The sequence below is a fragment of the Gavialis gangeticus genome, unplaced genomic scaffold (assembly GCF_001723915.1).
Source record: "Gavialis gangeticus isolate Ggan-Ray unplaced genomic scaffold, GavGan_comp1, whole genome shotgun sequence".
In the NCBI taxonomy this organism is placed as follows: Eukaryota; Metazoa; Chordata; order Crocodylia; family Gavialidae; genus Gavialis; species Gavialis gangeticus.
Window position 1 is genome coordinate 67,550,501 of NW_017728993.1, and position 14,073 is coordinate 67,564,573.

Below are 14,073 nucleotides of genomic sequence, written 5' to 3' on the forward strand. Positions count from 1 at the left end.
CTCCCCCCACCGCCCGCGTGCCAGCTGCGGCTCCCGGCGGCCTCGCCATGAGCCTGCTGCCGAGGAGCACCAAGGAGTTCGGTTCTGCCCAGTACTGGGAACGGTTCTTCCAGCAGCGAGGGGAGAAAGCCTTCGAGTGGTACGGGACCTACCTGGAGCTGTGCGGGGTGCTGCACAAGTATATCAAGCCCCGAGACAAGGTGAGCAGGGGAGGAGGGCACGGCGCGGCCGGTGCCAAGCAACTCTGGTTATCTTTCCGTGGCATAGGGCCTTGCCCCTCCCAATACCGTGGAGGAGGTGTAGCAGGCTCTGGGCTCTTTTGCTGGCCTGTGCACTGGGGTTGAAGTGATCGCTGCTTCATAACCACAGCTGGATGCAGCCCAGTAGCAAAACCGAGGGCTGGTTAGAAACCTAAAGTGGCCCCGACCCATTGGGGAATGGGAGGGCTCCCCACCACCCTCTCTGGGGTGGGTAGGAATCCCTAAGCTAGGAGGTAGCTTCAGGGCAGAGCCCTATGGGACCTTTTCACTGCATCCAGATAAGGATCCCTTTCAAGTTATCACCTGTTTTGCCCCTGCTGTGTTAATAGCCTATGCTGCTGTTGAAAGATGCTGACCAGCACCTAAACACTCATAACTCATCCTGGGAAACTTCTGGTAGGAGTAGGGGGTTCCAGGGAGGTGGCATGGATCCTCTTATCCTAGCCAAACTTTAATTCAGGTGCTTGTAGTCTGTCTGCTCAAGTTGGACCTGCAGTTGGGTTTCAGCTCTCTTCAGACGGCATATTCATTAAGTATTTCTGCCGCTCCAGTTTACCAATGGGGGTGTTTAAAATATACATGTTGGCTATGTTCTCTGTGGAGGTATGTGGTGAGTTGTCTCTTAATATGTTTATTGCAAAGACTTAGTTTGTAAGTGATGGGTAAATTTATCATCAGGGTTCCTGCTTTTCTCTGATTAAAAAAAATAAATTAATTAAAAAAATAAAAAGTCCCCTAATTTTTGGATTTTAAAAAAGTAACCCAAAATCCAAATTTTTCCATGATTAAAATGAAATGCCACTAAGATGCGAGTGTGTGAGTGTGTGTACACAGGTACCCCTCACTTAACATCATTTTGCTTAAAGTTGCATTTTTCAAGAATGTAACTATGATATTAAGCAAGGAATAGCTGTATCTTAGTGGCATTTCATTTTAATCGTGAAAGAATGTGGATTTGGGGTTACTTTTTTTTTTTTAATTGAAAAATTGGGGATTTTTTTTATCGGAGAAAACCAGGATCCCTGTTTTGTCATGGAGAGACTCCACTATTGGTAGATCTGTGGCATCTGTTTATAAAGCACTTAGTCCTGTTAAGCCCAGTGGATACATTGTGTATTTCCAGGAAAGTAGCCCTGTTATCTTTCTTAAAATTTCTCAGGTGCTCGTAGTTGGTTGTGGCAATTCTGAACTAAGCGAACAAATGTATGATGTCGGCTATGAGGACCTCGTAAACATCGACATCAGCGAGGTGGCAATCAATCAGATGAGGGAACGCAATGCAGACAGGAGGCCAAAGATGAGTTATCTGCTGATGGACATGCTGCAGATGGATTTCAAGGATGCCCAGTTCCAGGTGGTGTTGGACAAGGGCACCCTTGATGCTGTTCTAACTGATGAAGAGGAGACCACGCTGGAAAGGGTGGACAAGATGTTTGGCGAGATTGCTCGGGTTCTGCAGGTTGGAGGCCGCTACCTGTGCATCTCTTTGGCTCAGGCCCATGTGGTGAAGAAAGCAGTGGCCTACTTCTCCCAGGAAGGCTGGATGGTGCGTATTCACCAGGTTGCAAGCAGTGAGGTTGGAGAAGCCAGGGGACAGTTTGTCCTGCCTGTTTTCATCTATGTTATGACCAAATTCAAGAAGATCCCTGGTTCGGCTCTACGGATCCTTGAGATCTGTGCCGATGAGCAGGACAAGCCAGTGCGAGTAGAAAATGCTGAGCAGCTGGCTGAGGCAGTGAGGGAGAGACAGGACTATGCTCTGCTGCGCAACCAGCTGAACAAAAACCCGAGTGCAGGACATGTCTCCCTGGACCTGTATGATAAAGACAGCAGGAAACCTCGCTACACCCTGCATGTGGTGGACAGCCCGTTAGTGAAACCTTCTCGGGACAATCGCTTTGCCATCTTCATCAGTGAGTTTTGTTCCTTCCTATATTGTTTTGCATGGGATAATTCTCTGGTCAAGAATTTCAAGATAGGAAGGAGGACAAATAACCCCATGGAAACCAGTGGCAAAACTCTCACTGACCTCATCAAGGTCAGGATTTTTCAAGTGGTGTCTAATGTTAGGCTTTGAAGTAGAAGCCTTACACCTGAGCACCTGCCCCCTCCCACTGACTTGTATGGGGGCTGAAGAGTGCTCAGTACTCCTGAAAATAAGGCCACTGTTCAAGGTGCCTCGATAAGCCCTAACTTTTTTGTGTGTGAAAAATTTTGGGAGTCTAGGATCAGAATAATAAGATGCCCTATATTGCCATTTTATCAATCCCTGCATTCATCATCACTGTATTATTATTAATAATAAACAGTGTAGGGTTTGTGAGTGGATAAGCCACAGTCTGGGAATCTAAGGACTGATATAAATGGGTTGTATGACTGGTCAGGCTTACCTTCCCCATGTGGTACCTCAGTGTGTTCTCTAAAGATGTTGTTAAAAATTGCGGTTTATTGCATCGGAGCTCATGATGTCTGGAGTGCAAATGCAGGATGAAAGAATTGTTTCTCCTAATGGGTAACATCTGATTCTACCACCTTTATGTTGAATGGTACCTTAGCCCTGTGAAGAGCCCAATTGCTGGAGCTACTTCTGGAGGAAGGTACCTCGTAGAAGGTACAGTTAAATAATCTGTCTCCTAATAAGCAAAAGATGTCAGTAATGCAGTCTTCATTCTCATTAACTTCCTCTGTCATGTTTTTATCTCCACCCAATATAAATTAGCACAAAAAGGAATTTGCCTATTTAATAACATAAACTTCGCCCAATTCATTCCTCCTTGTTTGTATGCATGAAAAATGGTGCATCTGTATCCAGCTCCTTACTTGCCCAGAATCAGCAGGAGCTCCTGAATCTGAGACCTCTCTCAAATATTCAGCATTGCTTTGGTTGTCAAACTTGTTGTCAGTAATAGTTGTAATTTGTATGTTATTGTGGTAGACTTGTCTGTCATGAGTATGTGGCATATCTGATTTTCTTGCAGGAGAAGCAACATACCCTGGTATGCACAAAGGACTGAGAGTCAGGATTCCTGGATTGTAGTCCCTACTCTGCCTCTGATTCACTTTGTGCCCTTGGACAAGTCCCTTAAAAACCTCTTCATCTCAATTGTCCTGTTTGTAACTTCAGGGCCGTGCTTTATAAATACTTTGAAATCTATACATGGAAAAGATCCTGAGGAGCATTAAGTATTATTTTGTTGGCACTGGCTCCAAGTAGGCAGCTTTTCCAGACAAGCAGGTCTTTATAGTGCAGGAACCACAAACCTTTTGTTTTATGAATATGATAGTTTTGGAGTCCCTTCCTCTGATTCACTCATGCATTTTCAGCTTGTTGCAGGGCTTTAATATGGCAAACTGAGAAGATCACAACTGTCTCCCTCTTTAGCATAATCATAGGAGGCCCCAGAGACTCCAGAAGCACACTGCATGCTGGCTCTACCTTGATCCAAGTAGCATAGGGATACTGTGTGTTAGAACATGGTGTTTAATCCAAGTTGCCCTTGTGCTGGGGAAGCAGGCAACTGCCTTGATCAGCCAAAGCACAAAGATTAAGATGTACCAGCAGGACTTGTAGTATTGCCTGTTTCTGTCTCTTGCTAGCAACCCCTTTCTCTAGTACCACAGGGCAGAGAAACCGAGTGGCTGTTTGGCATGGAGGAGGGTCGGAAGCAGCTGGCTGTGAGTGCAGGGTTCAGGCGGCTCATCACAGTTGCCTTGCACAGAGATCAGCACTACGAAGGGATGGAAAGCATCCAAGCCGAGCTGTCGGGAAAAGTGATGGAGCTGGCACCACCTGGCCTCCCAGCCCATCAACAGGTGAGCTCCATTCTCAAAGGCACGCTCCACCTTCTAGGCATTGTCTCAGCACATCCTGCACCTTACAGCTTTTAATCTACTTCTTTCAATTCCTGCCCACTGTCCTGGACTGGGCCTGTTCTTAGTTGCCAAAGCAGTGGGCTCTCCATATCTCTGTTTACAGTCAGGTTCTGCTTTTAACTAGAAATGGAGTCAAGCTGCAGCCCTCAGGTCTGATAGCAGTTGTGGGTTTTTGGATCTGGCGCAGCCCGGTATCCAGTTGCTGTTTTTATATATCCACTCCCACTCTGTTTCTAATCGTTTTTTTTTTCACATGACTCTGGCTTTGGGATGCCTGTTTTGGGGGTGTAGGGGGTCTTGCTTGAGAGACCTTATAGAAATCTGGTTCCTTTACAGTATCTTAAAATGAGTTGATAATTTTCAGTGTGCCTCTTGAGAATTGTGACCTTAATCTCTCCCACTTTATCTGCCTCTTAAGAGCCTTCCCTTACCTTGCTGTAGTTTTATTCCACCCTTGCTGAAAAGTGAATGATGTAGGTACTCCTAAGACATGTTATTTATACACTTTGTTTCTTGTATCTGAATTAATATCTTGGTCATGGTAGCAAAAGCAGTGGGTGAACTACTGTCACACAGACCTAATAATATTTCTCTTCCTCTCAGTCAACTACATCGAATATCATGCTAGCTCTTAGGATCCCTGTAGTTTATCCAGGCTTTCTAGGGGGAGGCATGGAAGAGTTTATCGTGACTCTTTAGATACCACTTGGTCAAACTTTGACTCTGTCAGTCTCTTGCAGGTGGAAGAACGAGAAGTGAGGCAAAACCAGAGTCTCTAATCCAAACCTTTTTCAAATTCCAGTAAATTCAGATTTGCTTTCTGAATCTCTCAAGAACACCCACTCTCACAAGATGGTGAGCCAAGATGTTAGAAATCCCATGAGAGTAACAGGTCTCATAAGACTATCCCCAACTTGGTTCAAAAGCTTTAGGGATAGCTTGACTACAAACTGACTTCAGATCTGCAACCCCAGTTCTGAACCCCTTTGAACAATGCATTCAGTACTACCTTCTTGCATCTTGCTGCTGGATGTGGACCAGTTAAGCCAGGATACATAGGCTAATGGAGACCTAACTTATCATTAGCACCATGTGGGGACTGGGGAGGAGGAGGTATTTTAAGTTGGGCATACCTCAGACTGAAGTACCACACTACTTTTTGTTCATGGCATTGTTGTTCCAGTATTATTTTCAGTTGCAGTGTATAGGCCTGCAGCTTGTTCTTATCTCCTTTTGTGAGTTAGTTTTCCTCATTTTCTTCCACTTTCCCAGGTGCCTTTTCTGTCTGTAGGTGGGGACATTGGGGTCCGGACTGTTCAACACTGTGACACCAGTACCACAAGTGGGGAGTACGTTATTGAAGACGTGAAAGGGGATGAAATGTGTTACTTCCGTCGGCTCATCTTCCTCAGCAACAGGAACGTGGTGCAGTCAGAAGCCAGACTATTATCCAGGGTACCCACCAAAGGTATGCAACTAAGAATACTGTATTCAGTGGTGTGGTAAGGAGCTGGGAAGAGTTGGAATGGAAGCAGAAATAGCTGTATGATTCTAGCGTAGCAGCAGATTTGATGACAATGTCTGGTATGAGGGACTCCAGGGAAGAGAATCACAGAAGCAAAGGAAAGAACCATATTGTATCCCTGACACTGTAGTTCATCCTATGGTCTGCTATGGCATTGTGCTCTAAGACACATTCTCTGACTCCCTTATCCCTTCTGATTTTACAGAGCTCTGATGATGGAGTTTCCACCACTCTGTATAAACCCATAAGAATAGGTGAGAGCTAGATGCTGAAAATAAGAGAGTAAAACTGAACAATCCTGACTTGGTAAAGGAGAGCTCAACAGCTGCAGTAGCAACTATATCCCATTTGAATTTGCCCAACTGAACAGAGCTGTGCCCCAGAAACTGAGACCACCCCACTTCCTTGTTGAACAGCATTGTTTGAAGTCTTTGCTGTCCTTGGCATGAAGATGGCTTTTGTGAGCACAGAGATGGTTAGCTGTGTTTAGTCTGAAGTCAGATGGAAGGTAGGGCAGGTTGGCACCTTGGAGACTGATTTAGTCATGAGCGTTCATAATCAACAACCTGCTTCTTCAGAGGATGAAGTAGGTTGTTGCCTGCCTTGGCATGAATAACTAGAGATATATTTTCCTAGACTAAAAAGGGTTTGTTGAGGAGAAGTGATATGGTCAGAGCACTGAAGAAGGAAAGGGAGGCTGGAAATGGCATTTGTCCAGGATGGAGAGGAGCTAGTGTAGTGTCAGAGGCTGGAGAGAATGAGGCTTCAGTAACCCAGTTGGAAAGTGGACGGCGTTGACTGTTTCGCATTCTTAGGGTGTCTGGTTGTCCCAAGCTGAAGCTAATTGTTTCCAGTCCCTCAGTGTTTTTGTCTGTCCATCTGGCCAATATCTCTTGTTGCTTAGGCCAAAAGAAACGGAAAAAGGACAAGAAGAAGCCTGTGTCTGCCTCTGCTGAGGTGTCCCCAGTGTCACCTGCTCAGATGATCGACAAGAGCTACCTGTGCTGTGAACACCATAAGGCCATGGTCGCAGGCCTGTCTCTGCTGAGGAACCCTGACACCCTACCAGGTATAGTGCCAGTGAGGTGTTAAAGCCATGGGCCGCCTGCCATAGCAAACGGAAGATGCGTCTTTAAGGTCTCCAGTGGTGTTTGCTTTGAACTTGGCTCAGTTGAATCAATTCTGGGTCATAAGGAGATAAAACATTCAGTAGTTCTAAGTTAGTGGCAGCATAGCCTGGCAGGCCTAGCAGATCCTCTGAGCCTGTTGCAGGTTTACGTCTGTGTTGTCTCCAAGTCATGCTTTGGGTGGTTGTACTTCTCCATTCCAGAGGCAGCAGGGTTCAACGGTGTCATCTTTGTGTAATGCCGTTTCACCTTCCTCAGCCTGAAATGTGCTACAGAAACATAAAACACTTATGATGCAGTGACTGGGTCTAGTATTGAGAGCAAGGGACCTGGGGGGGGGCAGGTAGGATTAGGATTTACTGGTTTCCATCCCTTGTTCCCATACTAATTCATTATGTGAGTTAGCATCCCTGTAACTCGGCTTTCCCATCCATGAAACACTAACCTATCTCCATCAGGGTGAAGTTATGTTGGTTAATCCTTGTAAAGTATTTTTAGTTTCCCCCAATGGAATTCTTAGTCCTGTATGCTTGGAAGGAAGCTGAGATCTCACTTGGGCTGTGTCCCCTGTCTGTTGCCAGGATACTTTCTTGATTGGATGCTGGGCTTCAGTTGGCATGGAAAAAAGTGGGTAATAATGCCAGTATGTCCTGGTTCTAGGAGATAGTGTGTTGACCTGCTGTCTCTGCAGAGCTAGTCTGAAACAGTCTAGGTCAGTAGGCGAGTGTTTTCAGGATAGTCCCCAGGAAGCATTCTTTGTGACCCAAAACCAGCTAGCAGTGCCTGCATGGGTGGCCTTAGCATCCTAAGGACATTTATGGGCTCAGTCAGGTTGTAGTGCTGCAGCTGAGTGGAGGGAGATAGCACAGTCCTGTTGCTGTCTGTATGGCTCTCTTTGTTTCTCACTTTTGCTGAGTGCTCAGTAGAAGTACGCTGATGCATCAGTCCATATTGTATTGGCACTGATGGAAGGAAAATTGACGTTATTGGCAATTGGCTTTTTTTGGCTGACAGGGTCAATAATGTCACTGATAAATGCTGCATGCATGTGCGCACAGCCATAGCATGCACACAGCCAGGAATGCAGCCTGCCAGCTTAGAGAGAGCAGCGTTCAGCTGGTAAGTCTGTGGGGGAGAGAAGGGGCATGAGGGGGGCAGATTGAGGCCCCCATGGTGAGGGAGGAAGTGGGGCTGGGACAGGTGCTGCACAGCTGGGGTACAGCCACTTTTGTAGAGCCGCAAAAATGGTAGAGCCATGTTGGTCCAGGACTGAATTGTCTGCTGACTTGGACACCTAAGCTGTGCTGAGCTTCCATTGCAATGAACCTCGCTTCTTATGCTTGTATCTTTCTTTTGGGGGTTGAGTTGCTAGTGGCAAGGTAATGTGCTCTGAGCAAAAGTGAGGCAAGGAAAATCTGCACCAGGTCAGATGAAGAAGGGTGCCATGGGCTGTGTTCCAGGACTCTTCAGGGCCAGATGAAGCCGCTATTAGAAGGCAAGCTTTGCTTTTTATTATCTAAACCCAATCAACGGAGGTGTGAAGCAAGGGAAGCAGGATGAGACCATGATTGAGGGGTATAGTAAACCCAACTTTGGGATGTGGAGGGCAAAGGGTTTCTATTGTTCTTGTTCTGTAAAGCTGGGTTAGAGAAATTGAGATGTATTTTGGAGATGGCACCTTCCATGCTCCAAATCTACCCCAGCAGCAACTCTGTTGCCCACTAAGTGCAGTGATGGTTCATGTCTCTCTCTCAAGCCTTGGAGCACAGGCTCTGAATTGCAGTGATGTTTAATTTTCCTGTTTGCTTTGTCACTGCAGAGGCCCGGCTTGCAGTGCTGGTGATCGGTTTGGGCGGGGGCAGCTTGCCAGTCTTCATTCATGACTATTTCTCCCAGTCCCACGTTGAGGTGGTTGAAATCGATCCCTCCATGCTGGAGGTAGCTACGTGCTGGTTTGACTTTTCCCAGGGGGACAGGATGCACGTTCACATCGCGGATGGATTGGACTACATAGCTAAGCTTGCAGCAGAAGGTAACAAACAGCATTCCCAGGCATTTGACACTTCTCACAGAGTTCCCTCAGCTCATGTACCCTCCCCCTAACAAATAGAGTGACAGCAACCTCATGGCTGCCTAGTGCCACCCCTGTGGTGACACCAACTGACAGACAGAGAGGAGTCCCTCCCTTGCCTGAACTTGGGCAGTGAGCCCAACTTTGGTATCCCCAGCTCTAATTGTCCAAGCAATTTAGGGATGGGACAGGAGGGAGGGAGAGAGAAGCACAAGATAAGAGACTCCACTGAAGCAGGGGCCATCCATCATTACAGGGTTTCCCTTACTGCTTTATTTTAGTAGGCAATGGCTATGAGTCTCACCCAACCCTTTCTCCATGACCTCTACTTCCCACCTGAAAGGGCACCCATAACAAAACAGACCTTTTATTCAGGTTGATTACAGTCCAAGGAATCTCAGACCAGTAGAAATTCCCTGTGCCTGATGAAAGGTGACTGAGCCTGAAAGCTTGCTAAGAACTTTGTTACAACTACTCACTTGGTCTAATAAAAGATGTTGCATCTACCCAAAGAACCTTGCCTAGCTTTCTGGGGAGTGCTTACCTTTCTGGGAAGCTGTAAAATGCCATTTCCTAGCATTTTAAAGGTTTCCTGGTAGTGTGAGAATTGGGCCAAACTCCAGTGTGGTTAATTGCATTCCAGCTGGTGACAGTTCCAGCTTGACAATCTCCTTTGCTTACTTTGCTAATTGTTAAACAGCTGGTAATCCCACTCCACCAGTAGATGCATTTCAGAAGAAGGAAAGATATCGCCTGCATATCTGATATGCAAAGCCCTTTAAGAGTTCCTTTTGGATAGAAGGGACTATATACACAAAGGGAACTGACAGGTATGGTGGGGAAAAACATACTTTACTGGAAGAAGCAGTGTGTTAGTTCAACTCAGCTCCTCAGCATCTTTGCAGATCAGGGCTTTTTTGGTGCTTTTATCTAAAGCCAGTACAATCAGGTATTATATAAAAGCACCAAAAAAGCTCTGCTGAAGCACCTGATCTATACAGACATTGGATGAGCTGGGTCCAGCTAACGCAGTGTCTCCTCTGGGCATGTGCTGGACTCAGCATGGGGGCGTGCAGAGTTTAAAGTAAAGCGCTAGGTTTTTTTTTTTTGGTTGGTTGGTTTGTTTTTGGCTGCTTACAGACTAAAAAGATTATTTACTACTTCAGCCACTTCTCCCATGACTACAGCTGTGGCTGATGCTGGCTTATTCAGCACTTGCTCTTCTTTTTTTTTGGAGGTGATGACTGGTTTCTGTTCTCCCTTCCACAGCACCAGCCCGATACGATGCTGTCATGTTTGATGTAGATAGCAAAGATCCCACATTGGGAATGAGCTGCCCACCCCAGGCTTTTGTGGAAAAATCCTTCCTGCAGAAGGTTAGAACCATCCTCACACCAGAAGGTACGGAGCTGCTATCTTGCAGCCAGGCTGAAAGTCTTCTTCCCTTTGCATGTGCTCCAATGCCAATCTGTAGTACCTTTACTCATAGTAATGCAAAGTGTCAGCATCTTTTGAAATACTGAGGAAAACCAGTGAGACCCAGCAGTAAAAGCTGGGTACTGAGAAGTGTGGCGCTCTTGGGTTCTTGTCCTGGTTCTGCCACACAGTTGCTGAGTAAACCTTCCGTGCCTTGGTCTTCTGCTCTGTAAAACACCTGGCAGTCCCGTCTGAGGGGATCATTGTGGCTTCATTTATTAACGTAGAGGGAGGTGCTGAATGGAAGTTGCCACAGAAGCGCAAACTATTTCAGTACTGTCTCTTGCTGTGTGAGCAGGACCTCACTTCACAAGTGGGTCTACTGAATTGAACAGGGCTGCTGACAGAGTTCAGGGTTCCCTGCTGCAAAGAAGTCGAGGTCACGGTCTGATCCTGTATTGTTTTCTGCTTGATATTTGTGTATGGGGTTTCTCTGGCTTTGCTGTTGGTGCCAGCGCTCATGAATGTTTGCTGAGCAAGGGTGGTGATGCCTCCAAGTGCTCCAAGTCCTGGGCACAAATGGAGGGCAGGTGGACTGAGTGTAGCATTGCTGCTGGTCCCAGCATTTTGTACTCAGCTTGAGTGCCAGTCAAATCAGACCATGGTGTGCTGGGATTTGAAGCCTCTCGGCAGCATTTCCGCATTGGAGTACAAGGGGCAGGTTGCCTTCAGTTACTCTGATACTAACCTGTCTGTTCTCTCTCTTGCTCCAGGAGTTTTTGTGCTCAACCTGGTGTGCCGAGACTCCTTGCTCAAAGACTCAGTTTTGGCTGTCCTCAAAGAGGTCTTCCCTCTCCTCTACGCACGAAGGATTGAGGGGGAGGTCAACGAGATTCTTTTTTGCAAGCTGCACTCTGAAGGGAAATTGGTGACCTCGGAGATCCTTGAGAGTGCCAGGACCCTGGAAAGGACACTGAAGAAGCCTGGACAAGCATGGGACAGCTCCTATGTTCTGTCTGACATGTTGAAGGCAGTGAGGATTGTGTGATAGGGATGGCCCAGCCTCCTCAAAGGGCTATCCATCTAGCTATACTGTAGGTTTGAAGAGAGAGGGTAATGCTGTGTGAAGAGTGGTGTCCCTGACCTTGTGCCTCACAGAAGCTTATCCCTGGGTCTGGGGTAGGAACAGTGCATCCACTGTAGCTTTTGAGAGTGGAGTTGAAGTCTTCGGAGCACCCTTCAGGCTGCAGGATCTCTGGGATTAAAGAATGACAGAGGTTGCTGTACAGCAGTGAAAGAAACTGGGCAGCCCTTCACTTTCCCAGCAGGGGCTCTTGGGCACTGATGAATGGAGTGAGAAGTTCCTTCCCATCTGCAAAGGCCACTGTGCTCTGGCACTGCTGCACTGTCCTTGCTAACTTGTAGAGGGTTCAGGGGAGGGGAACCAGGCCCTCCTTTCTCTTTGCCATTTCAGCTATGTATTGCCTGGAGTGTTGCTACCATGTTCTCCTCCAGCTCTGAATGTGGGCAGTGAGAGACTTCCTTGCTCGTTTTGCTTTTTAAAATAAATGTCTTTTTTTCCCTTTTTAGAAGTGGAATTGGGGAAGCAGGGCCCTGCAGCCTGGGCAATGAGGCAAGGGAGGGGGAAAGACCTGGCCATTAGCAGCAGTGGGAGCACAAGGACCAAAACTGCTATGTATGGGCAGGGGGGAAGCAAGGAAAAGCCACCTTTGTAATTGGAAAGCCCTCATCTGTCCTGGACCGAGTCCCACCTCTCCTGTGCCTGGGTTGGGATTCACCTGACTCGCGCCATCTTCCACCCTACAGACAGCTGTGTTACCAGGCTTGCCTGACTTGTGAACTAGACTTTCTCCTCCTAACTCTCACTTTAGCTTGCCTACCTTCCTTACCCTGTGGTCTCTGGCCCTCACTATGGCTGCCTATGCATGAGCTGAGAAGCTGCTCTGACATGCTGTAATTACAGCGTGTTGAAGCAGACTTGATCAATTGAGTCTGCTGGAACATGGTAATTACCACGTTCCAGCCAGCCTCTGCATCTTGTGTATCAGTGTCCCTGCACTTCAAAATGGCAGTGGGGACACTTTAAAGATTGTTCAGACTTTAGATAAAGCACCTCTGCTGCCATTTTCAAGCGTGGGAATGCTGAAACATAAGACACACTCTGGGCACTTTTAATTAGAGGGGCTCTTGGAACTGCTCTAATTAAAGCACCCCCTGAGCACATGTAAAAATGCCCTGTGTGTGCTGGTAGGACCTATGCAGGGGCTGTTGAGTCCTCCTGAATTCAGAGCTGAATTCTTTAGGCAGAATTTACTGTGAGTGATGCTCGGGTAAGTTCTTTTAGAACCAGGTCCCCTGCTAATATTATAATACTAGATGTGATAAAAACTTAATAGTGAACAAAAGATGTGTCTGTTCAAAAAAAGCTCTTGGCTATCATGCATACATGCCTTCAGGAGCTTTCCACTGAGAAGAATGTGGCCAGCAGGGGGACCAGAGTCCTGCAGTAGTTATCTCTGAGCTAGACCATAACGGCTGATGAGTCCATGGCAACGCTGCAGTGTTTTGGCATGATGAGAAGTGAAGGGTTACTGCCTGCTGAGCTTTCGACTGTAAATGCCTGTCAGAACATGGTGGCTTTTCTTCCCTCCGGCAGGAAGTGCCAAGCATTTGTACTTGCTCTCAATGCACACGTCTTCAAATTTGTACCTTCCCAGGAACAGAGTTGTTCAATCTAGCAGCATAGCAGCCACTATTGCAATCAGTTCTGTAAGGCTTCTGGAGGAGGGATGTTGCTGCCTGAATTAGCAGTGGAGCTTCATGCTGTACTGTGGTATTTCCTGTGGCATTTCCTGAGAGGCCTCATTTCTGATTGTGAGACATGCCTGCCAGTGCTTGCTGTTGAGCATAGGTCTCCTGTAGAACAGAACCCCTGCCCAAAGATTGCTGAGAAACACAGCTCTATTGAATTGCATCTCACCCTCTAGTAGACAAGACAAGCACCTTCCCCTCAGCCTTAGCAATCAAGCAGCCCCATTATCCCACCCATCTACACCCAGGCTTAGCTTGTTAGGTCTCTGTTATATTGTGGTGCTGCTCAGCTCTCAAGCCTTAAAGCAACTGCTGAAGGGGTGGATCACTTGCAGTGGTGTCTAATACAGGCTCTGGGCATTTTCTACCCATCCTGGGTTCTGCCACCAAGCCAGGGTGGCAGATGTGATTAGACATGGAACCAGCAAATATCACATAGCCATTCTCATAGATTTATGTACTGTCCACCACCCACCCTAAGAGATGCCTCCATGAGGAAAAAAAGGGTCTCTTACTCCTGATCTTAGGACTGTCATTTTCCCTACTGGCTTTGTGCTAATCCTTAGATATCAGAATCTGGTGCTGGTACCTGAACCCTACAAAAGCAGGAGAGGCCACACTACTTTGTTAGCAGTGGCTGCTGCCCTCTCAGAAAAAGGGAAGACTACAGAGGAGCAAATGCTTATTATTGAAGACAGATGATGAAAGTGGGCAGGAGAACAGAGATGTGAAATAACCTGATGAAAGGCTCTTCAGGGCCTGGCCTATGAAGCCCTTTGGGTAACTTCCCTGATATTTTCTGCCCTGTTCACAAACCAGAACTGGTGAGAGGTGTGCACTGTGTTCTCTGTCTATGGCGAGTTACCTCTTTGCTGTTTCTCATTGTTGAATGGGAGTCCTGACTGGGTAAGGAGGGGACTTCCATCAAAAGGGGTTTGGAAAAAGTTGAGACTAGCTGTGTTATTTATT

At 46.9% G+C, this 14,073-nt stretch overlaps 1 protein-coding gene across 1 annotated transcript in view; it reads left to right on the top strand.

The window, feature by feature from the left end:
• METTL13 (methyltransferase like 13) overlaps positions 1-11,861 on the top strand; it is an 11,874-nt gene extending 13 nt beyond the window's left edge. The window contains exons 1-8 of the mRNA XM_019501933.1: positions 1-200; positions 1,420-2,173; positions 3,874-4,073; positions 5,406-5,601; positions 6,563-6,727; positions 8,605-8,817; positions 10,126-10,257; positions 11,046-11,861. The exon at positions 1-200 is cut by the window's left edge and continues 13 nt beyond it. Coding sequence (XP_019357478.1) covers positions 48-200; positions 1,420-2,173; positions 3,874-4,073; positions 5,406-5,601; positions 6,563-6,727; positions 8,605-8,817; positions 10,126-10,257; positions 11,046-11,320 — 2,088 coding nt within the window. The 5' untranslated portion in view covers positions 1-47 and the 3' untranslated portion in view covers positions 11,321-11,861. The remainder of the gene's footprint in view (positions 201-1,419; positions 2,174-3,873; positions 4,074-5,405; positions 5,602-6,562; positions 6,728-8,604; positions 8,818-10,125; positions 10,258-11,045) is intronic.
• Positions 11,862-14,073: the final 2,212 nt, after the last annotated feature.